The sequence below is a fragment of the Salvelinus sp. IW2-2015 genome, linkage group LG23, assembly GCF_002910315.2.
Source record: "Salvelinus sp. IW2-2015 linkage group LG23, ASM291031v2, whole genome shotgun sequence".
In the NCBI taxonomy this organism is placed as follows: domain Eukaryota; kingdom Metazoa; phylum Chordata; class Actinopteri; order Salmoniformes; family Salmonidae; genus Salvelinus; species Salvelinus sp. IW2-2015.
The window spans coordinates 15,435,053-15,457,421 of record NC_036863.1 but is presented as its reverse complement, the minus strand read 5'-3'; the positions used below and the strand labels follow the sequence as shown (position 1 = coordinate 15,457,421).

Genomic DNA, 22,369 nt, shown 5'->3' with positions numbered 1-22,369 from the left:
TTGACTGGCTCCCAACCAAAGGGATTATAGTGTGCTAATCATATATGGCATATTAACAGTATAATGCATCTAATGGGAGTGATGTTATTTAAGGGATCAAAGGGAAGCAGATTGTTTTCCACTGTGATCATTCTAGGATACCTTTAATAGCGAAAGATATGACCTAGGAACAAATGCACCTGTAAAATCAATGGAGTTGTTTATTATCCATTTTAAAGGAAGACATCTTTGTATCTTCACCCTCATTATACATTGATCTATTTTATCAATAAGAATTGAAGCACATTTTACACCCATTCATTATATCTAATAACACCTGTCAAAGAACAACAATATTATGGTCTCATAGCTAAAGCAGAGATCAGCCATATGTCATGTTTCACAAGCAGTATCACACTTCTCGCACCTGAGAAGGGGATATTTCTTACAGAGCATTTGATTCCCACTGTGGGTGTTAGGGGAGGGTTGTGGGAGTTGATGTTATGTGCTATACAGAGACAACCTCYCCTAGACAGCAGTGAAAATCCCAAACGTGCTCCCTTCTTTACACACACTCGATCTTGTGAATCTGAAAAAACTTTAGCCTCTCGGATCATTTGAAAATGTTTTTTTATTGAGACAGACAAATGATATGGGAGGGGGGAGATGCAGAGTAGCAGTGGGGCCGGGATTTATATATATGCTGAGGTGTAACGATGTGCGCTGAGAGTCGGGAAGCAAGTTCAGGGAGTGAGTGTTTTAATAAATAAACACAACATAATACAAAACAAGAAACACGAACAACGCACAGAACTGACAGAAACAATGACGCCTGGGGAAGGAACCAAAGGGAGTGACATATAAAGGACAGGTAATCAAGGAGGTGATGGAGTCCAGGTGAGTGTCATAATGCGTGTAACGATGGTGACAGGTGAGTGCCATAACGAGCAGCCTGGTGACCTAGAGGCCAGAGAGGGAGCACACGTGACATGAGGGGTGACGTATATGTGCTGCATGTTGCAGCGTTACCTGCTAGACCAGCCTCGATTTCAGAGTAAATTCAATTACTATAGTAATTGCCTAAACAGCTTTACTTTGAATTCATGCCCAAGGCTGGTCTAGCAGGTAACATATAGCATATAGAAACTACATTGAGTGTACAAAACATTAAGAACACCTGCTCTTTCCATGACAGACCGACCAGGTGAATCCAAGTGAAAGCTATGATCCCTTATTGATGTCAATTGTTTGTGTCAAAAACTGCAACGCTGCTGGGGTTTTTAATAATCAACAGTTTACCATGTGTATCAAGAATGGCCCACCACCCAAAGGACATCCAGCCAACTTGATACAATTGTGGGAAGCATTGGAGTCAACATGGGCTAGCATCCCTGTGGAATGCTTTCGGCACCTTGTAGAAGAGGGGGCTAAATAGGTGTACAAAATGACAAAATTGACAAAACTGACCAACGGCAAAACACCTTTGACACCTGTGGTTTGGGGCTAATGAAGAGGGAGAGGTGTTCTCCTACCGGCGTACTCCGGGTCCACATGAGGCGGGTGGAAGCGGAAGTTGATGAAGAAGGGGATGGGCACTCCGAACTTGAACCATTCCACCACATAGGGCTGGCCGTTCAGGGGGTGGGCCACGTCGCATCCCAGGATGACGTTCTCTCCAGCGCGCGTTGTCACAAACTGGGGCTCCTCTCGCACGCCGTGGGCACCTGGGAAACGGAGAGGGGGCGACATTACTTAATTGTGGTGAAATAACCAACCGAAAGCAACCTAGAAGGAAACGGGTCATCTTTTATTAGCATACCATCCACATTGTGTCTTAGAGTTCCAACATCAACCACAAACATTTTGTTTGTTTTTTCACATAGAGAAATGTAAGATAAGAAATCCTCCTTGAAAAATGTCATGAAGTACAATATTCACAAAACGTGATATACAGTGGTACATCCTCAACCAACATAAACAGAAGTGTCACGGCCGTCGTCAGGGTGGAAATGACCGGACCGAGGTGCAGCGTGATGAGCGTACATTTATTTTATTTGAAATGAATGTCGCCAAGAAAACAAAGAAAAGACCGTGACGCTTAACAGGGCTTTAGTGCCACTAACAAAGATAACTACCCACAAATGCAAAAGGAAAAAAGACTGCCTAAGTATGATTCCCAATCAGAGACAACGATAGACAGCTGCCTCTGATTGAGAACCACACCCGGCCAAACACAAAGAAATAGAAAACATAGAAATAAAGAAACTAGAATGCCCACCCTAGTCACACCCTGGCCTAACCAAAATAGAGAATAAAAGCCTCTCTATGGCCAGGGCATGACAAGAAGACCTAACCTAAATTACACTGATTGGGCCACAGAACCTTATTCAACCATAAGGTCTTCTTATTTGTTAGAACATCTGCCTTTTAAGTAGCCTCCTCCACTTCCACCATCCTGGTTTACTTTTTCTCTCACGTAGAGAGCACCCTGTGTGATGACAGAGAATCATGAACTACGGGTGTCATAACTCAAGGTGGCGACAACAAATTCCATCCTGAGCTAAGACCAATAGTTTTAGGAATGGAATATAAAGGACATAGCTCTGTGTGKGGGAAAAAAAGCAGTGCACTTTGTCTTGATACCATCACCCATTGCTGCCGTGGCATGAGGCTTTCTACGAGTCTGAGACACTCACTTGAGAAAGATAAGGCACACGCTCGCACAAACACACACAGACACACACACTGTACATTTACTGGACTTTCATTACATGCTGTAAACTTGGATGGAACATATCTTAACTTCCTTATTTACTTTTTACAAGACATACACTATATGATCAAAGTATGTGGACACCTGCTCGTCGAACATCTCATTCCAGAATCATGGGAATTAATATGGTGTTTGTCCCCCCTTTGCTGCTATCACAGCATTCACTCTTCTGGAAAGGTTTCCACTAAATGTTGGAACATTGCTGCGGGGACTTGCTTCCATAGAGCAACAAGAGCATTAGTGAAGTCGGGCACTGATGTTGGGCGATTAGGCCTGATTCGCAGTCGGCGTACCAATTCATCCCAAAGTTGTTCGATGGGGTTGAGGTCAGGGCTCTGTGCAGGCCAGTCAAGTTCTTCCACACCGATCTCGACAAACCATTTCTGTATGGACCTTGCTTTGTGCAGGGGGGCATTGTCATGCTGAAACAGGAAAGGACCTTCCCCAAACTGTTGCCACAAAGTTGGATGCACAGAATTGTCTAGAATGTCATTGCATGCGGTAGTGTTAAGATTTTCCAGTGTCACTGGAACTAAGGGGCCAACCAAACAATGAAAAACAGCCCAAGACCATTATTCCTCCTCCACCAAATTTTACAGTTGGCACTATGCATTCCGACAGGTAGCGTTCTCCTGGCATCCGCCAAACCCAGATTAGTCCGTCAGACTGCTAGTTGGTGAAGCGTGATTCATCCCTCCAGAGAACACGTTTCCGCTGCTCAAAAGTCCAATGGCGGTGAACTTTACACCACTCCACCCAACGCTTGGCATTGCGCATGGTGATYAAGAAGCTCCCGACGAACAGTTCTTGTGCTGACGTTGCTTCAAGAGGCCGTTTGGAACTCAGTAGTGAGTGTTGCAACTGAGGACAGACGATTTGTACACGCTACGAGCTTCAGCACTCGGCGGCCCCGTTCTGTGAGCTTGTGTGGCCTACCACTTCACGGCTGAGCCGTCGTTGCTCCTAGACGTTTCCATTTCACAATAACAGTACTTACAGTTGACCGGGTCAGCTCTAGCAAGGCAGAAATTTGACAAACTGACTTGTTGGAAAGGTGACATCCTATGACAGTGCCACGTTGAAAGTCACTGAGCTCTTCAGTAAGGTCATTCTACTGCCATTGTTATATATGGAGATTGCATAGCTGTGTGCTCGATTTTAACATCTTTCAGCAACGGGTGTGGCTGAAATAGCCGAATCCACTAATTTGATGGGGTGTCCACATAAATATGTATGTATAGTGTAATTCTGCAGACACTGACAGGGGACTTGACATTGTTGGTTTATTACGATGAAGCTGTGTGTACATATGTCCACAGGGCTATCTGTTCTACCAGAGCATCGATCCTCTACTAATTCATGTATGGCTTGGCTTTACAACCGGAAGCGAAGTGTGCTTTCATTTTACCAGTCAATATGGCTAATCAAATGGTGGTCTGCTCACCTCTGTGGCCCATAGGGATGCTGGGGATTATTGGGTTTGTCTTTGAGGATGACCCAGTGCCAGTGGGTTGCTATAGGAATGCTCTACATCCATGTTGCTCTCCAGCTGGTGTCTGCTGGTTTTCGTTTCTCCCTGGTACTTAATTATTGATCTGTTACTGTAACATAATGACCAATGTCTCACCAACTCCTAATTCCCGCTGCTGGGAGGGGGAAATTCACTTTTACTTCCTGGCTAGAATAGGAGTAGGCCTATAGTCAGGGGCCTCGGTGAATGCAACAAATCAAGGAGCAGCAGAGACAGTGACGCTTGTAAACCATCAAGTTTCAAGTTTCGCACATCACATTCTGCACTACCGTATACGAACAATAGGGTGAAAGCAAGCCAGCAGCCAGGAAAACTTTGTGAAGTACGCTTTGTTGAGGAGAGACTCATTCTTGGCAAATCAATCCTGAAAACCAGATACATATCAGTTGTGCTATTACACACTTAAACATAAAAAATCTCATTGCTATAATAATCTGAAATTATACTCAAGGATATTATTGTATGTTACAAATGACTTAACTCATGTTTAAAGCAAGAGGCAGGGAAAACGTGTACAGCTGTCACGATCGTGTGGAGGAGAGACGGACCAAAACGCAGCATGTGGAAAATAAGCCATCTTCTTTTATTTTACTACGAAGATGAACATGAAACGAAACACTATTACAAACTATACAAAAACAACAAACGACCGTGAAGCTATAAACGTAGTGCACACACACAGGCTACAAACGTTCAACATAGACAATTCCCCACAAACAGCTAAAGCCTATGGTTGCCTTAAATATGGCTCCCAATCAGAGACAACAATAACCAGCTGTCTCTAATTGAGACCCAATTCAGGCAACCATAGACTTTCCTAGATACCTACACTCAACCACAGACACAGCTAGACTACTATACTAAACATAAACCCAACTACTCTAATAAACCCCCTAAACCTTACAACCACCCTAGACACTACAAAAAACACATACATTCCCCATGTCACACCCTGACCTAACTAAAATAATAAAGAAAACAAAGAATACTAAGGCCAGGGCGTGACAACAGCAAGAGGTTTGAAGCAGGGGAAAACGGCATGAGCTTTTAAAGTGTATATTAAGCCCATATTCAGAGGCATGAAAAGCTTCAACAGTCACCTTGGCTGGAGGTCAACACAAAATAATAGCTTAATTACCTCACTTTACACTAAACAGAGGATGATTATCATATAATTTCGTTGTAGTTGGCTACATGTCGGATGAACACAAAACAGCTTCATTCTGGGCAGTCAGAGGCTGCTCAAAATGCTTCTTCAGTACAGAGAAATCCTCTCATTCTGTCTTTTTAAGGTATGGAAGTCAGGCACTTACATTGAACACTATAACTATAACAGGCATATTTACGGTTGCCGAAACATTGCTGTAATGTTGGATGATGGTTTACTATGTGGATCTGTGTGTGTTCTTCTTGTGCTTGGCATGGGCGGATAAATAACAGAGGATGAGGGAGAGCGCATATACCCAAGACTCCCCCTACCTCCCCTACATAGCCCAGCGCTACGGGTTGATTGGATGCCGGTGACATCACCAGCAAGCAAAAACAGGCCTCTGGMAGGTATGACTTCACTGTTTATATTGATGAGAGAGAGGGAGAAGAAACAAGCGTTAATAAGCTCCTCTTCTCTTCCATTAGGATTTTGCCCGGAGTGGGACGGTCAAACACTTTAATCTCCGAGCTGCAAGAGGGAAGAGTAGAGCATATCCTTCCAGAGAGGTTCACAGACAGCCTATAGAGTGGGCTCTAATGTTTGAGCATGGCTGTCTGTGTTCAAGAAGATGAGATGTCCTATCACTCTCGGCTGTAAGATCGACATTTGGACAGCTGTCACTCAATGGTGTCTCTGTCCGAATTTAATGAGCCCAATCCAAATGTTCTTTATCAGTCCAACCATTTTAAGAGTACAGTATTTCATTATGATTATATTAATAGCTGCATTTATCAAACAAACCATTCACTTCTGAACTGTTCCTGAACTGTGCCTGAAGTTTGAAGCACCCTCAATCACGCTCCTCGAGAGATTAGAAGTATACATTAAATATGCAAGACTTTCCAAACTCATTGAGAGTGACCATTGTTGAATACTAAAGTCCATATGCTAGCTTGCACTGAATACAAAGAATTCTTAAGTTCAGGAAGATGAAATAGTGGTAGATGGCGGAGAAGTTGAACTGAAATGTAAACTCTACAGTCTACACTGTAAACTGTCCTTACCTCCAGAAAATACTTATGTTGGGAGTTTTAAAAAATAAAGAAAATTACTTTTTTGAAAATTGCTCAAAATTAAGTGGGTATTAGCCTAAAAGTTAAGTGGGTATTAACCCAAAAGGTGTAAACTAATTTGATATAGCACAGTCAAAATCTATTAATTTAGAGAACCACATAATAGGGTAGTAAAACTACACTGAACAAAAATATAAAACGCAACATACAACAATTTCAAATATTTTACTGAGTTACAGTTCATAAAAGGAAATCATTCAACTGAAATATATTAATTAGGCCCTAATCTATGGATTTCACATGACTGGGAATACAGATATGCATCTGTTGATCTCAGATACCTTAAAGAAAAGGTATGGTCGTGGACCAGTCAGTGACCACCATTTGCCAAATCTCCTTCACATAGAGTTGATCAGGCTGTTGATTGTGGCCTGTGGAATGTTGTCCCACTCCTCTTCAATGGCTGTGCGAAGTTGATATTGGCGGTAACTGAAACACACTGTTGTACACATCGATCCAGAGCATTCCAAACATGCTTAATGGGTGACATGTCTGGTGAGTATGTAGGCCATGGAAGAACTGGGACATTTTCAGCTTCCAGGAATTGGATACAGATTCTTGTGACATGGGGCTGTGCATTATCATGCTGAAACATGAGGTGATAGTGGCGGATGAATGGCACGACAATGGGCCTCAGGATCTTGTCACAGTATCTCTGTGAATTCAAATTGCCATAGATAAAATGCAGTTGTGTTCGTTGTCTGTAGCTTATGCCTGGCCATACCATAAACCCACCACCACCATGGGCCACTCTGTTCACAATGTTGACATCAGCATACCGCTCGCCCATACAACACCATACACGTGGTCTGCGGTTGTGAGGCCGGTTGGATGTAATTCTCTAAAACAACGTTGGAGGTGGCTCAGGGTAGAGAAATGAACATTCAATTCTCTGGCAAAAGCTCTGGTGGACATTCCTGCAGTCAGCATGCCAATTGCACACTCCCTCAAAACTTGAGACATCTGTGGCATTGAGTTGTGTGACAAAACTGCACATTTTAGAGTGGCCTTTTATTGTCACCAGCACAAGGTGCACCTGTGTAATGATCATGCTGTAGAATCAGCTTCTTGATACGCCACACCTGTTATGTAGATGGATGATCTTGGCAAAGGAGAAATGCTCACTAACAGGGATGTAAACACATTTGTTCACAAAATTTGAGAGAAATAAGCTTTTCATGCATATGGAACATGTGGGATCTTTTTTTCAGCTCATGAAACATGGGACCAACACTTTATATGTTGTGTTTATATTTTTGTTCAGTATACTTCAAAATGGCATTGTTATTACCTAACCCAAAAGTGCCGGAGAAGTAGTGGCAGCCACTCAAAGATCAAAGTCAGCACGACTGAGTTTCAGATCAATAAAGGGTAAATTTGCAAAACCATAGAAACTGGATTCATTGTGCCTGACTGTGCAATTATCACACGCAGGGAAGAGAAATCCAGCGGGACACACGCTGTGAAAGAGAATGGAATGTGAAATAGTCTGTTAGCGGTGTTTAACTTATGCAGTAGAAGAAGAACTGGGAAATGTAATATGGAATTGCTTCACCTCCTCGGCCAGACTAATTGCGCTGCTCATCTGTGTATGTCGACTGTCAAAAACCCAAATATCATGGTGGCTTGAGAAACTAATGAAGCACAGAGGGAAGGGCAGGATATGACCTACCTGGCTCACATGCCCTCCAACAAGTATCACTCACTCATTTTCAATTCAAAGTAGACTCTGCCGGGGTGCACAGAGAGCATCTAATTCTTCCTGCATCACTGCTAGAGTGTAGTCATGGCCTTATTATCATGCCATGAATTTATGTCTATTCAAGTCTACATATCTAAAGGTAACGGTTACGTTGCTGCTTGTAACATCAAAGTGAGTTATGATACCTGTGAGTTTTATTCACAGGGCCAAGTGAGAGATTGTTATTTGGGTTCAGGTATGATAGTACCATTTGAAGGAAACCTTCATTGAGTCTGTCTAGTGTGCACTGCTCACTAACAGTTTACCTCTCTGCAAGCTAACTCCCTGGTACACCGTCTCTGCCCTGTTGCCCTCCACCTATCTCTACAACAGAACGGTCTCACATGCCAGTTTATTAGGTACAGCCATCTAGTACCGGGTCGGACCCCCCTTTGCCTCCAGAACAGTCTGAATTATTCGGGGTATTCTACAAGGTGACAGAAACGTTCCAAAGGGATGTTGGTCCATGCTGACACGATGGCATCACGCAGTTGCTGCAGATTGGACGGTGGTACATTCATACTGTGAACAGCGCGTTTCATCCGTTGATTTTAGCTGATAGGATTGGAGCTGGGTGTGGTTGCAATAGCCCATCTGTGACAAGGATTGCCGAGTTGTGTGCAATGGTGTAAAGTACTTAAGTAAAAATACTTTACAGTACTACTTAAGTCTCTTTTTGGGATATTTGTACTATGTATAGTGTTGACTACTTTTACTTTTACTTCACTACATACCTAAAGAAAATGATGTACTTTTTACTCCATACATTTCCCTGACACCCAAAAGTACTTGTTACATTCTGAATGCTTAGTTGGACAGGAAAATGGTCCAATTCATGCACTTATCAAGAGAACATGCCTAGTCATCCCTACTGCTTCTGATCTGGCGGACTAAACACACATGCTTCGTTTGTAAACGAGTGTGCTCTTGGGTGTTCGTACATTTTAAAAACAAGAAAATGGTGCCATCTGGCATGCTTAATATAAGGAATTTGAAATGATTTATACTTTTACTTTTGATACTTAAGTATATTTTAGCAATTACATTTACTTTGATACTTAAGTATATTTAGAACCAAATACTTTTAGACTTTTACTCAAGTAGAATTTTACTGGGTGACTTTTACTTGAGTCATTTTCTTTTAAGCTATCTTTCCTTTTACTTTTTCCACCACTGGTTGTGCATTCCGAGATGCTGTTCTGCAGCATCTCAGCATCTACACCACTGTTGTACTGTGCCGTTATTTGTCTGTTTCTGGCCCGCCTGTTAGCTTGCACGATTCTTGTCATTCTCCTTCGACGTCTCTCATCAACGAGCTGTTTTCGCCCACAGGAATGCCGCTGACTGGATGTTTTTTGTTAGTCGCTCTTAGTAAACCCTAAACACTGTGTGCGGGAAAAGCCCAGTAGGGCAGCCGTTTATGAGATACTGGATTCTGCGCGCCTGGAACCGACGATTATACCACTATCAAAGTCGCTTAGGTCACTAGTTTTGCCCCTTCTAACGTTCAACTGAACAGTAGCTGAATGCCTTGATGCCTGTCTGCTGTCTTTATATAGCAAGCCTGGGCCACGTGATTCACTGTCTGTAGGAGCGATCCATCCATTTTCGTGAACGGGTGGTCTACCTAATAAACTGGCCGGTGAGTGTACATGGGTATTCACTGTCTAGTTGGACTTGGGTACATGTTTTTTCTTCATGTATTGTCTGTGGTTGGAGTCGTAGCTAGCTTGTGTGCTTTGGGTGGTACCCTTATGCTGGCTGGGTTTGCAAAAAGGGAGTTAGTATATACATTTGTATAGTGTTTAGTAGTGTCAAACTTGACCACTCAATTGCCAATCTTTAAGCCCAACAAGAGTTTAGACCAGTTGTGCCAATTACTGGTCAAGGGCTAATAGTGTCTGGAGATTTTGCTTAGTTAAGTAACTAAAGTCAATGATTGGCCAAACTTTCAAATTTAATTTGGTTTTCTTCATATTGGACATCTCATAGATTGTTGTACATTGAAGATTTGTGACGTACTCAACATTTCGACTGATTTCATGTCATGCAATCATGCATTCTTCAAGTCATTCCACTACAAGTTACGTGTTCCCTAAAATCCTTGTCAAAGGTGAATCGGACCAATACCTCCAACAGAAACCACTGAGTGAAGAACCTTATGAGGCCAAACGTTGTGGCGCTGTCAATAAAAGGCGCACAGTGCATTAGTGTCCATTCATCGTGCCGCTCCACTGCCTGCTTTCATTGATGGTATTGCTGCTCATCATATGTGCCCTAACGACTTTCTTAATACAAATTCACACCCTCTTTCAGTGCTCCTCTGCTCTCAGAGTGCAGACAGATCCTATCTCACATAAGCTCCAATAAATAACCATAGAGTAGCATGTTAGCGTTGATGGACCTCTAATTACGAAAGAGGGGAGGAGGCAGTGCATAACTCAACCACGCAGCCTCGATTAGCATTTTAGAACCTGATGAGCGGCTGCTCCTTTGTGCAGGTTGATTACTTCACCTTAACCTGTTCACCGCTTCTACAGCAGCATCCTTTATGATGGATATTGCTTCTGACAGCTCTGTTAATGCCATCTCCTTGTCCCCTTCCCTCTACTTTGCCCTGTGGTCCCCGCTGATATCTCATTTCCCTATAATGCTCTTCTATGGTGTGCATGACTTCACTTTGCAGTTGCCCTGTTGATTCATGGTGCCTACAATCCTTGGAGGACCTTGGTGACTCGGTTGATACTTAGTCATTGGACTAAGGTCAGACAGAGGAGTTTTCATATTCCAGGAACTTCTGTTATCTGGTTTCTAAGCTTTACAGCAAAGTCAGCAGGTCAGAAAACATTGCAAAAATTTATATATGGGGATTTGCCTTGAAAGAATCAGTATGGTGAAAAAGTTTGACAGTAAAATAGAAATCTTACTCCCCACTAATTTGCATATAGCGCAATTTATCACCATCAAGCCTAGGGAATTGTGAGACAGTGAACAGTATACCATCACCTACTGATGAATGTAAAGGCTTGGGACTGCCGAGACAGCATGCACAAAACCGGAGCATGCAATTATCAGGCGCAATTAAAAAGACTGCAAATGAACTGTAAAACTGTATAGCTCTTAAACAGAGTTTGTACTTATTAGGAGTCAAATGTATTCAGGAAGCAACAGGGAACCTTCATGCAGAAATTTCAGAGGAAGTGGAATTTGAACTTTTTGCCTGCTTCCACTTAAGATCGCACCACAGAGTGTCTTTGAAGAGTACAAAGAAACTGGGTCTGATTTTGAGACTCTTACCACCTAGTGTCTGGCTGGAATTAAGGTCAATAGAGATGCACTGACAGTCCCGATTCTCCACCTTTTTCCTGAAGTGTGCACTCACAGACTATTGTGCATGGATGCTTACACCAATCTTATGCTTTTAAATCCATGACAGGAGTGTGCAAGTGCACACTTCTGGAAAAGGGTGGAGAATCGGGACAGTCTTTCAGTCAGAAAAGTGTATTACCATACTGAAATGATATAGATGCTCTCTGCAGAGACATCACAGCAAAGGGTTTAGGGTGAGTACAGCTAATCCAGATAGTTTGTTGGTATTTGAAGTTTAATAAAAAACTTGATCCGCAAACATATGAAAATAGGTGATGAGGAATCTATTGCTTCACTGAAGATTGTATTACTATCTACTAAATTAATTTCTCGAAATATGGTTTGTCTGTGGGAGTACTAGGCTTGTGAGGGTTATTGTTAGGCTTCTGTAACTACTTTCACATGGACCTGTGATTTCGCGACTGGTAGCCTGGTGGGCACAGTTAGCATCTGTGTCTACCACTTAAAGACACTTTATTCTGTGGGGACTTATTCCACTTTATTTGATTAGGTTGTACACTTTTCTGACTGAAAGAGAACAGATACAATCAATGGCATGTTTTGGAAAATCTTCAAAAATGTACCAGAGTTCAGTTGACTAGAGTACTCTGCTCTCTGAAGAAGCTAGGTTAGCATTCAACAACAAAATGTTAGCCTAATCAGGACCGAAATCTGTGAGTACAAAACTTAAATCCAACTAACTGACAACAAGGAGATTGCTCGAAAGATAATGAACAGATATACTCACTGAAGTATTAGGCTTGGAACACATAACAAAGCATGAGTGACAAATAATTGTTGACCTAACTGCTTACTGTTCTACAACATTAAAGGAGACAATGACTCTAACAGCGCAATTACCAAGCGCTCTATGATTAATGGTTGTACCGTATTCTCCTTGGCATGTCTAGGCCTGACATCCTGGGTTAAATTTGCTCGACTCTTACAAAGGCAAAATGCTTGCTTTTCGTCATCATTAAATGCTATTATTTTTCACAAATTTGTTTACATCCCTCTTAGTAAGCATTTTTCCTTTGCCAAGATCATCCATCCGCCTGACAGGTGTGGAATATCAAGAAGCTGATTAAACAGTATGATCATTACAGATGCACCTTGTGCTGGGGACAATAAAAGGCCACCCTACAATGTGCAGTTTTGTCACACAGCATAATGCCACAGATGTCTCAAGTTGAGGGAGCGTGCAATTGGCATGCTGACTGCAGGAATGTCCACCAAAGATGTTGCCAAAGTTGCCTACTATGTCGTTTTAGAGAATTTGGCAGCCCAGAACTTCCACATCGAAATTCTTCACCTGCGGGATGGCCTGAGACGATCCACCCGGACAGCTGATAAAACTCCAAACTGTCAGAAACCGTCTTAGGGAAGCTCATCTGCATGCTCATAATTCTCACCTGGGTCTGGACCTGATTGCAGTTTGGTGTCGTAACCAACTTCAGTGGGCAAATGCTCACCTTCGATGGCCACTGACACATTGGAGAAGTGTGCTCTTCACGGATGAATCTTGGTTTCAACTGTACTGGGCAGATGGCAGACAGCATGCATGACATCGTGTGGTCGAGCGGTTTGCTGATGTCAACGTTGTAAACAGAGTGCCCCATGGTGACAGTGGGGTTATGGTATGGGACGGCATAATGAACACAACTGCATTTTATCGATTGCAATTTGAATTGATCCTGAGGCCCTTTGTCATGCCATTCATCCACCATCATCACCTAATTTTTCAGGATTATAATGCATTGCCCCATGTCACAAGGAACTGTACACAATTCCTGGAAGCTGAACATTTCCAAGTACTTCCATGGCCAGTTGTAACGCTCGTCTTCCTCCTCGTCTGAGGATGAGCAAGGATCGGACCAAAATGCAGCGTGGTTTGAATACATACTTTTAATAATATCAACGAAGACGAAAAACACTTGATAAACTACAAAACAACATGAACAGACCTGAACATGAGAACATAAAACATGAACGCACGAACAGGAACGAACCAGTACCGTGTGGTGAACAAACACAGACACAGCAACAATCACCCACAAACAAACAGTGAGAACAGCCTACCTTAATATGGTTCTCAATCAGAGGAAACGTAAAACACCTGCCCCTGATTGAGAACCATATCAGGCTAGTTGACAACCCAACATAGAAACACATAACATAGAATGCCCACCCAGCTCACGTCCTGACCAACTAAACAAGACTAAACAAAGGAAATAAGGTCAGGAACGTGACACCAGTGTGTGTGTTCCAGTTCATGCCAATATCCAGAAACTTTGCACAGCCATTGAAGAAGAATGGGACAACATTACAGGCCACAATCAACAGCCTGATCAACATTATGCGAAGGAGAGGTGTTGCACTGCATGAGGAAATCCATATATTAGGGCCTAATGAAATTATTTCAATTGACTGATTTCCTTATATGAAAGGTAACTGAACACATCTTTGAAATTGTTGCATTCCAGGGAAGTGCTTATGACTGTCAATAGAGGGACACCACATACTGTCAATTGTGGTTGCTATGCCAATACATTGCCCTCATAAAGCGTAATTTAACATCAATGCCCTTACAAGCCATTTGAGCAATTTAGTCAGTTAGCCTCAGTGCAACCACTCAACATATTTTCCACTTCTCTGGCTGAGCATTTCTAAAATACAAAATATCAATCTGTATGGCAACCCAAGTGTAACCCTTATCTCTTCAGAAATTACTCGTTTGGTCAGCCCGAATCTATAGACAGTATATCAAGATGTGGCGTTGCATGAGAGGGCAGCAAGGAGGTCATTTCAATTACGCTGCCCGTGCTCTAACAGGGGCACAACCGGCCAGCGGTCTCCGTAATGGTAGCGAAAGGGGTCTCCCAATCAAGGATGTGACTTTGCTTGGCTGGTCACAGCCGTTGATTGGGTCATAATGGCGTGCCTGTCATGCCTCTGTGAAGGTCAAGTCAGTGGGGGGAACGGGACGAGGGAAGAGAGGCAGTCCAGAAACCGTGGGAGCCTAAATGGAGAGCCAGGTTATAGCGGGACCTCATTCTCTTTCTCTCTCTGTTAATCTCAGACTCTTTTTCACTCAGCCGTTACACACACACCATGTCACAGGCCATCCCTTTGACTCAAACCTCTACCACAGCCATAAAAGGCTAAAAGTGTGCCTCATCAGCATGCACTCTCTGCCAGTGTCCAGGGAGGGGGGGATTGCAAATCCCACAATGGTAGAGATAAACACACTCTCCTAAATGAGATTATAAAACATGATTAGATCTATGGCAGACGAAGGGCACAAATCAACATATTGTTGGCAAAATGTTGACCGTGTCTTATCCTCATAGTCTGCAACTTTTTCTTGGAGAAAGAGGAGCTCATTCTTAATCCTCCCCATGCGGCCCACGGAAACAACTTTGCTAACTTTAGCCTGGTGGCAGAAGCAGTAGCCCTTAGGGTTGGGCGGTATCCAAAATACGGTATTACCAGAAGTGCACACAAGGGGTGCTATTTAAAACAATATATATATATATATATATATATATATATCAATAATTTTTGGGGGTCGCACTAAACATTTTAGGCAACAGGGATCTTGATCCAGGAGGGGATTGAATGTCTCTGCTGTAACCAAGAAGCTTGCTTTTGATATCTAGAGTTAGCAAACCATAGGTGGAGCCCTGAGCTGGATATGATTTATTTGACATATCTTAGATTTCTTATAGTTATAACTTATTTTTATGCCCCCAACTCCCCCCCAAAAACCTGTATTGAAAATCCTATGACGGTATTCCAAAATACCCCGGTATACGTAGCCCTGAAGACATGGACCACCCAATCAGCACAGCATAGCACACCAGATCCTGAGGTCAGATGAGACTTCCCAGAGACAGACAGAAACAAGGAGAGGAGTGAGGAGGGTCCCGGAGAGAAAAGAACATCATGATTCTGGTGTGTTACATGTAGTCTGGAATAAAAGTAGTAGAACCCTATCATAAGTATTCTTACGCCCCCTTGCTCCTTTTCTCTGCTGAATTCTTCTCTATATTTGTTATTTGAATCTTGTACTGACGGTGTGCAAATCCATGCTGTAGTATAGCAGGACTACAGCAACATGGTAGATACAATATGTAATTTCAAGTACTAGCAACTTTTGAAGAACAGAATATTTGCTCCAGTAATGTACCGTTTGGGTTTGTAAGCTAGAGCACTGCTGTATAATACAAAATAGCTGTGATTCAAAAAACCCAGCTCTCAGTACAGTACAGTTATGGCTGTTGCCTGATGTATTACCGCCATACCGACAGTCATGAGTCAATTCCACGTGACCGTTGAGTCATGGTAATCTCCTCTTATGCACTCTGGACATTCGTTGGTAGTACCCAACTCGCTAACGATCATAAGGTCGCTAATTGCCTGATACTCAGAGCTCTATTGTCCCTCTTCACCACTCTGAAATCAATGCAAATGAAATCAAAAATCACAAATCAACAAAACAGTATCGTGCTTTTAAAACTCACTGAAATTGATCAACTTGAAGAAAGACGTTCAACAGGTTGAAACTGAGTGGAAAACAGGGATGTTGTTTCAAAGCCTAACACAGCGTAATGGACAGCACTTTCTAAGGTGATGATTAGCCTAATTCAAAACACTCATTAGCATGTTAGAGGTTACACATACAGTGCCTTCGAAAAGTATTCAGACCCCTTGACTTTATCCACATTTTGTTACGTTACAGCCTTTTTCTAAAATGTTTTAAATATTTTTTTCCCCTCATCAATCCATACACAATACCCCATAATGACAAAGCAAAAACAAGTTAAGACATTGTTGCTAATTTATTAAAAATAAAAAACAGAAAAATCAGCATTTTTCATAAATATTCAGACCCTTTATTCAGAACTTTGTTGAAGCACATTTGGAAGCAATTACAGCCTCAAGTCTTCTTGGGTAGGACGCTACCAGCGTCGCACATCTGTGTTTGGGGAGTTTTTCCCCAATCTTCTCTGTAGATCCTCTCAAGCTCTGGTTGGATGGGGAGCATTGCTGCACAGCTATTTTCAGGTCTCTCCAGAGATGTTCAATCGGGACGAATCCGGGGTCTGGCTGGGCCACTGAAGGACATTCAGAGACTTGTCCCGAAGCCACTCCTGCGTTGTCTTGGCTGTGTGCTTAGGGTCATTGTCCTGTTGGAAGATAACCTTTTGCCCAGTCTGATGTCCTGGGCGCTGTGGAGCAGGTTTTCATCAAGGATCTCTGTACTTCGCTCCGTTCATCTTTGCCTCGATCCTGACTAGTGACGTGATGCTTGGCTTTCCAGACGTGACGCTTTGGCATTCAGGCCAAAGAGTTCAATCTTGGTTTCATCAAACCAGAGAATCTTGTTTCTCATGGTCTGAGAGTCTTTAGGTGCCTTTTGGCAAACTCCAAGCGGCCTGTCATGTGCCTTTTACTGAGGAGTAGCTTCCGTCTGGCCACACTACCATAAAGGCCTGATTGGTGGAGTGCTACAGAGATGGTTGTCCCTCTGGAAGGTTCTCCCATCTCCACAGAGGAACTCTAGAGCTTTGTCAGAGTGACCATCGGGTTCTTGGTCACCTCCCAGACCAAGGCACTTCTCCCCCGATTGCTCAGTTTGGCCGAGAGGCAAGCTCTAGGAAGAGTCTTGGTCGTTCCAAACTTCTCCATTTAAGAATGATGGAGGCCACTGTGTTCTTGGAGACCTTCAATGCTGCAGAACCCACACAATCCTGTCTAAGAGCTCTATGGACAATTCCTTTGACCTCATGGCTTGGTGCTCTGACATGCACTGTCAACTGTGGGACCTTATATAGACAGGTGCGTGCCTTTCCAAATCATATTCAATTAATTGAATGTACCACAGGTGGACTCCAATCAAGTTGTAGAAACATCTCAAGGATGGTCAATGGAAACAGGATGCACCTGAGCTCAATTTCAAGTCTCATCGCAAAAGGTCTGAATACTTATGTAAATAAGGTATTTCTGTTTTTATTTTTAATACATTTGCAAAAACTTCTAAAAACCTGTTTTCGCTTTGTCATTATGGGGTATTGTGTGTAGATAGCTTTGGATTTTTTATTTAATCCATTTTAGAATAAGGCTGTAACGTAACAAAATGTGAAGAGGTCTGAATATTTTCCGAAGGCACTGTATGGCGTTATACAATGCATAGCTTACTGCATATTATGCATGTCAATTTTTTTATTTTTTATTAACTGATTTAAGATGTCTTTGGTACATAATTGGTCAAGCCTATACTCCGAAATTAAACAAATTCTAGTCATAACTTTTGAGTGTGGACTGTATTATTATGCATACTGGATGGACTAGTTGCCTTATGCTATGAGTCTTAGAGAGAATGTATAGGCCCAGGCGATGCTGTTGATTCACTGATTGTGCAGGGCAGCTTAAAGAGTTAACTACAATTATAGCGAACATGTAACCTCAACAAAAAAAGAAACGTCCTCGCACTGTCAACTGCGTTTATTTTCAGCAAACTTATTAGCATGTGTAAATATTTGTATGAATAAAATAGACTCAACAACTGAGACAAACTGAACAAGTTCCATAGACATGTGACTAACAGAAATGGAAAATTGTTCCCTTAAAAAGGGGGGGGGGGGTCAAAATCAAAAGTAAGTCAATATCTGGTGTGGCCACCAGCTGCATTAAGTACTGCAGTGCATCTCCTCCTCATGGACTGCACCAGATTTGCCAGTTCTTACTGTGAGATGTTACCCCACAAGGCAGCTGCAAGTTCCCGGACATTTCTGGGGGGGAATGGCCCTAGCCCTCACCCTCCGATCCAACAGGTCCCAGACGTGATCAATGGGATTGAGATCCGGGCTCTTCGCTGGCCATGGCAGAACACTGACATTCCTGTCTTGCAGGAAATCATACACAGAACGAGCAGTATGGCTGGTGGCATAGTCATGCTGGAGGGTAATGTCAGGATGAGCCTGCAAGAAGGGTACCACATGAGGGAGGAGGATGTCTTCCCTGTAACGCACAGCGATGAGATTGCCTGCAATGACAACAAGCTCAGTCCGATAATGCTGTGACACATCGCCCCAGACCATGACGGACCCTCCACCTCCAAATCGATCCCGCTCCAGAGTACAGGCCTCGGTGTAATGCTCATTCCTTCGACGATAAACGCAAATCCCACCATCACCCCTGGTGAGACAAAACCACGACTCGTCAGTGAAGAGCACTTTTTGCCAGTCCTGTCTGGTCCAGCAACGGTGGGTTTGTGCCCTTAGGCAACGTTGTTGCCGGTGATGTCTGGTGAGGACCTGCCTTACAACAGGCCTACAAGCCCTGTCCAGCCTCTCTCAGCCTATTGTGGACAGTCAGCACTGATGGAGGGATTGTGCGTTCCTGGTATAACTCGGGCAGTTGTTGTTGCCTTCCTGTACCTGTCCCGCAGGTGTGATGTTCAGACGCCATAGTGGAGTTTGGAGTGTGACTGTTTGAGGTCCATCCTGTTTCCATTGATCATCCTTGAGGTAACTGTTTCTACAACTTGATTGGAGGCCACCTGTGGTAAATTCAATTGATTGGACATGATTTGGAAAGGCACGCACCTGTCAATATAAGTGACCGACCGGCTCAAATCGGTCTTATGTAGCAAAATTATTATTATTTAATTTTTTTACAGTGAATAAAAGTAGACTCATACCCTGACTACACCGTTCGCGTCGTGTGCGTGATCGTTGCAAAATAAATGTAGAAATCTATATTATTCACTTATTGCACCCACACTGCTCGCGCACGCCAACGAGCGTCTGTGTTGTCAAAGGCTAAAATAGAAGTCAGTTCTATTTGTGACGCAGATCGCGGTGCAAGTCCTGCCTCTCCCATCTCCTCATTGGTTTATAGAAGCAGGTACCCACGTGCCATCTCCTCATTGGTTATACCCACGTGGGTGACTGAAAGACGAATGAGGTCGTCCAACTTTATGAAAGTTGCCAATCGCAATATAAAGTCCAGAGAAGAAAAATCCTGGAAGGAGGAGAGATGACTAGAAATGATTGGGTTGACTGTATTATGTGTGGATTAATTGTCGGAGTAGAGGACATTGTGCATTTCAGGTAAAATAACAAATCAATGTTTATATCCCAGGACAAATTAACTAGCAAGTGCAAACTAGCTAGCTAAATTGCTATACATGGTTCATGCTTTTCGACCTGTCCCCAAATTAATGTAATTGGTTCAGAGTTTGTTTTGATATTTTAATCTGCGTGTTGTGATCGCGTTTGGTGTGGGGAGATACAAAATAAATTTATGAACGATGGTGCATGCGCGCAGCCAGTTTGGGTTCCGTGTCAGAGCTAGAAAAATGTATATCATACACTACAGTTGAGGAACAATGGGAAAGTAATTCTGCTTTGAAAGTCGATTCATTTGTAAACTTAATTTTCAGAAAATGGCCTTTAAATATTTTGGTACTACTACTGGAGTGTTCTTCTTTGTCTACACCCATTCAGCATCGTTCACACCCTCTTAAGCTTTAGCCCCACCCATCCCTTTAAGGGTTAATCGAGCGTTCTGTACTAACAGCAGTCAAGCACCCAAGCTAACTTGCGAGCTACTTCCAGACACAAATGAGAGAAGAGCCCCTTGAACATTACTCACCCGAGCAGAGCTAGTTAGGCTGTAATGTTATCTAGAGCGTTGGTGACTGCAACTGTGCTGTCAGATTGTACGTTCGTCAATTTAGAGCATTTTGCTCTCGTAGCGTTCAGAGTGCACACTGGACGCTCTGGCCGATGAGTAGGGTTGATCCGAACGTTTTGACCTCACAACGGCGGTCAAGCATCCAAGCTAACTGGCTAACATTGGCTAGCTACTTCCAGACACAAATGTGAGTACACCCCGCTCTGACCATTTTACTCTCCCTAATAGAGCTGGTTAGGCTGTTTTCATGTTATCCAGAGCGTTGGTGACTAACTGTGCTGCTGGTAACTATTTAATTACGCTTTTTTGCTGAAGTTTACTAACACTGGCCAAATTCAACTGGTGTTGAGCGTTCGTAAATTCTCTGGCACACTCAGACGAGAGTAGATGACCAGACTGAATTTACGAACGCACCCGAAATGGTTACTTGCATAGGGGAGTCTTTTGTTAAGACATGTAGCTAGCTAGCAAGCTAGCTAAACAATGAACCATAATCCCAATTCATGATGTTACTACCCTGCATGAATCTGCAGGTAGCTAACCAACCAGGTTCAATGTTAGCTAGCTAACATGAGGCTATAACTAGGCAAGCAAATGTGTCTGAGATATGAATAATAAGATCATACACATAACGTTAGCTAGTGAGACAGCCAGCTAACATTAGCTAGCTAACAGTACACTAACTTGAAATGAAACCACTTTGTCAAAATTAGAAATGTGTAATATCTGAAAAATGTAGCAAGCTAGACTATCTTACCCATATACATCATCGATGGATGCGTCTCCTGTCACGGATGCCATGGTTCACCTTAGTTTGAAGATGTAATCCGGACACAGGTGTTTTCTCCATCTCCTTAGCTATCATATTCGAATTCCACTGATTTCAAAACTATGTTCTATAGAGAGTGGGATGCAACACTTATGCAGTTTTACTACGCGATACATTTAAAAAAAAGTTGCGTTAGACAGAATTACCTACACATACACATGGCTCTCCGATGGCGCCGGAGAGGATGGCTATCGTTTCATGGGCTCTTAAAACTTCTTACGGCTGAGATCCCGTTAACGGGATCGATATGACAACAGCCAGTGAAAGTGCAGGGCGCCAAATTCAAACAGAAATCTCATAATTAAAATTATTATTTTAATAATAATTTTACACCATTTTAAAGATAAACTTGTTGTTAATCCCACCACAGTGTCTGATTTCCAAAAGGCTTTACGACGAAAGCACACCATCTGATTATGTTAGGTCAGTACTTAGTCACAGAAAAACACAGCCATTTTTCCAGCCAAAGAGTGGAGTCACAAAAAGCAGAAATAGAGAAAACTAATCACAAACCTTTGATGATCTTCATCAGATGACACTCATAGGACTTCATGTTACACAATACATATGTTTTGTTCGATAAAGTTCATATTTATATCCCCCAAAAATTGTTTACATTGGCGCGTTATGTTCAGTAATGTTTTGCCTCCAAAACATCTGGTGATTTTGCAGAGCCACATCAATTTGCAGAAATACTCATAATAAACATTAATAAAAGATACAAGTGTTTTACATGGAACTTTAGATAAACTTCTCCTTAATGCAACCGCTGTGTCAGATTTAAAAAAAACGGAAAAAGCTCACCATGCAATAATCTGAGTACAGCACTCAGAGACCAAAACAAGCCATACAGGTACCCGCCATGTTGGAGTCAACAGAAGCCAGAAATAGCATTATAAATATTCACTTACCTTTGATGATCTTCATCGGAATGCACTCCCAGGAATCCCAGTTCCACAATAAATGTTCGTTTTGTTTGATATAGTCCATCATTTATGTCCAAATACCTCCTTTTTGTTTGCGCGTTTAGTTCCAAAATCCAAATTGATGACGCGCAGGCCAGACGAAAAGTCAAAAAATTCCATTACAGTTTGTAGAAACATGTCAAACGATGTATAGAATCAATCTTTAGGATGTTTAACATAAATCTTCAATAATGTT

The 22,369-nt window shown here is 42.6% G+C and overlaps 1 protein-coding gene across 1 annotated transcript in view; it reads right to left on the bottom strand.

Moving 5' to 3' along the window:
* Positions 1-22,369, bottom strand: part of LOC111951135 (protein turtle homolog B-like) — a 191,200-nt gene that overhangs the window by 143,465 nt on the left and 25,366 nt on the right. Inside the window, exon 2 of the mRNA XM_070434387.1 lies at positions 1,512-1,703. Coding sequence (XP_070290488.1) covers positions 1,512-1,703 — 192 coding nt within the window. The remainder of the gene's footprint in view (positions 1-1,511; positions 1,704-22,369) is intronic.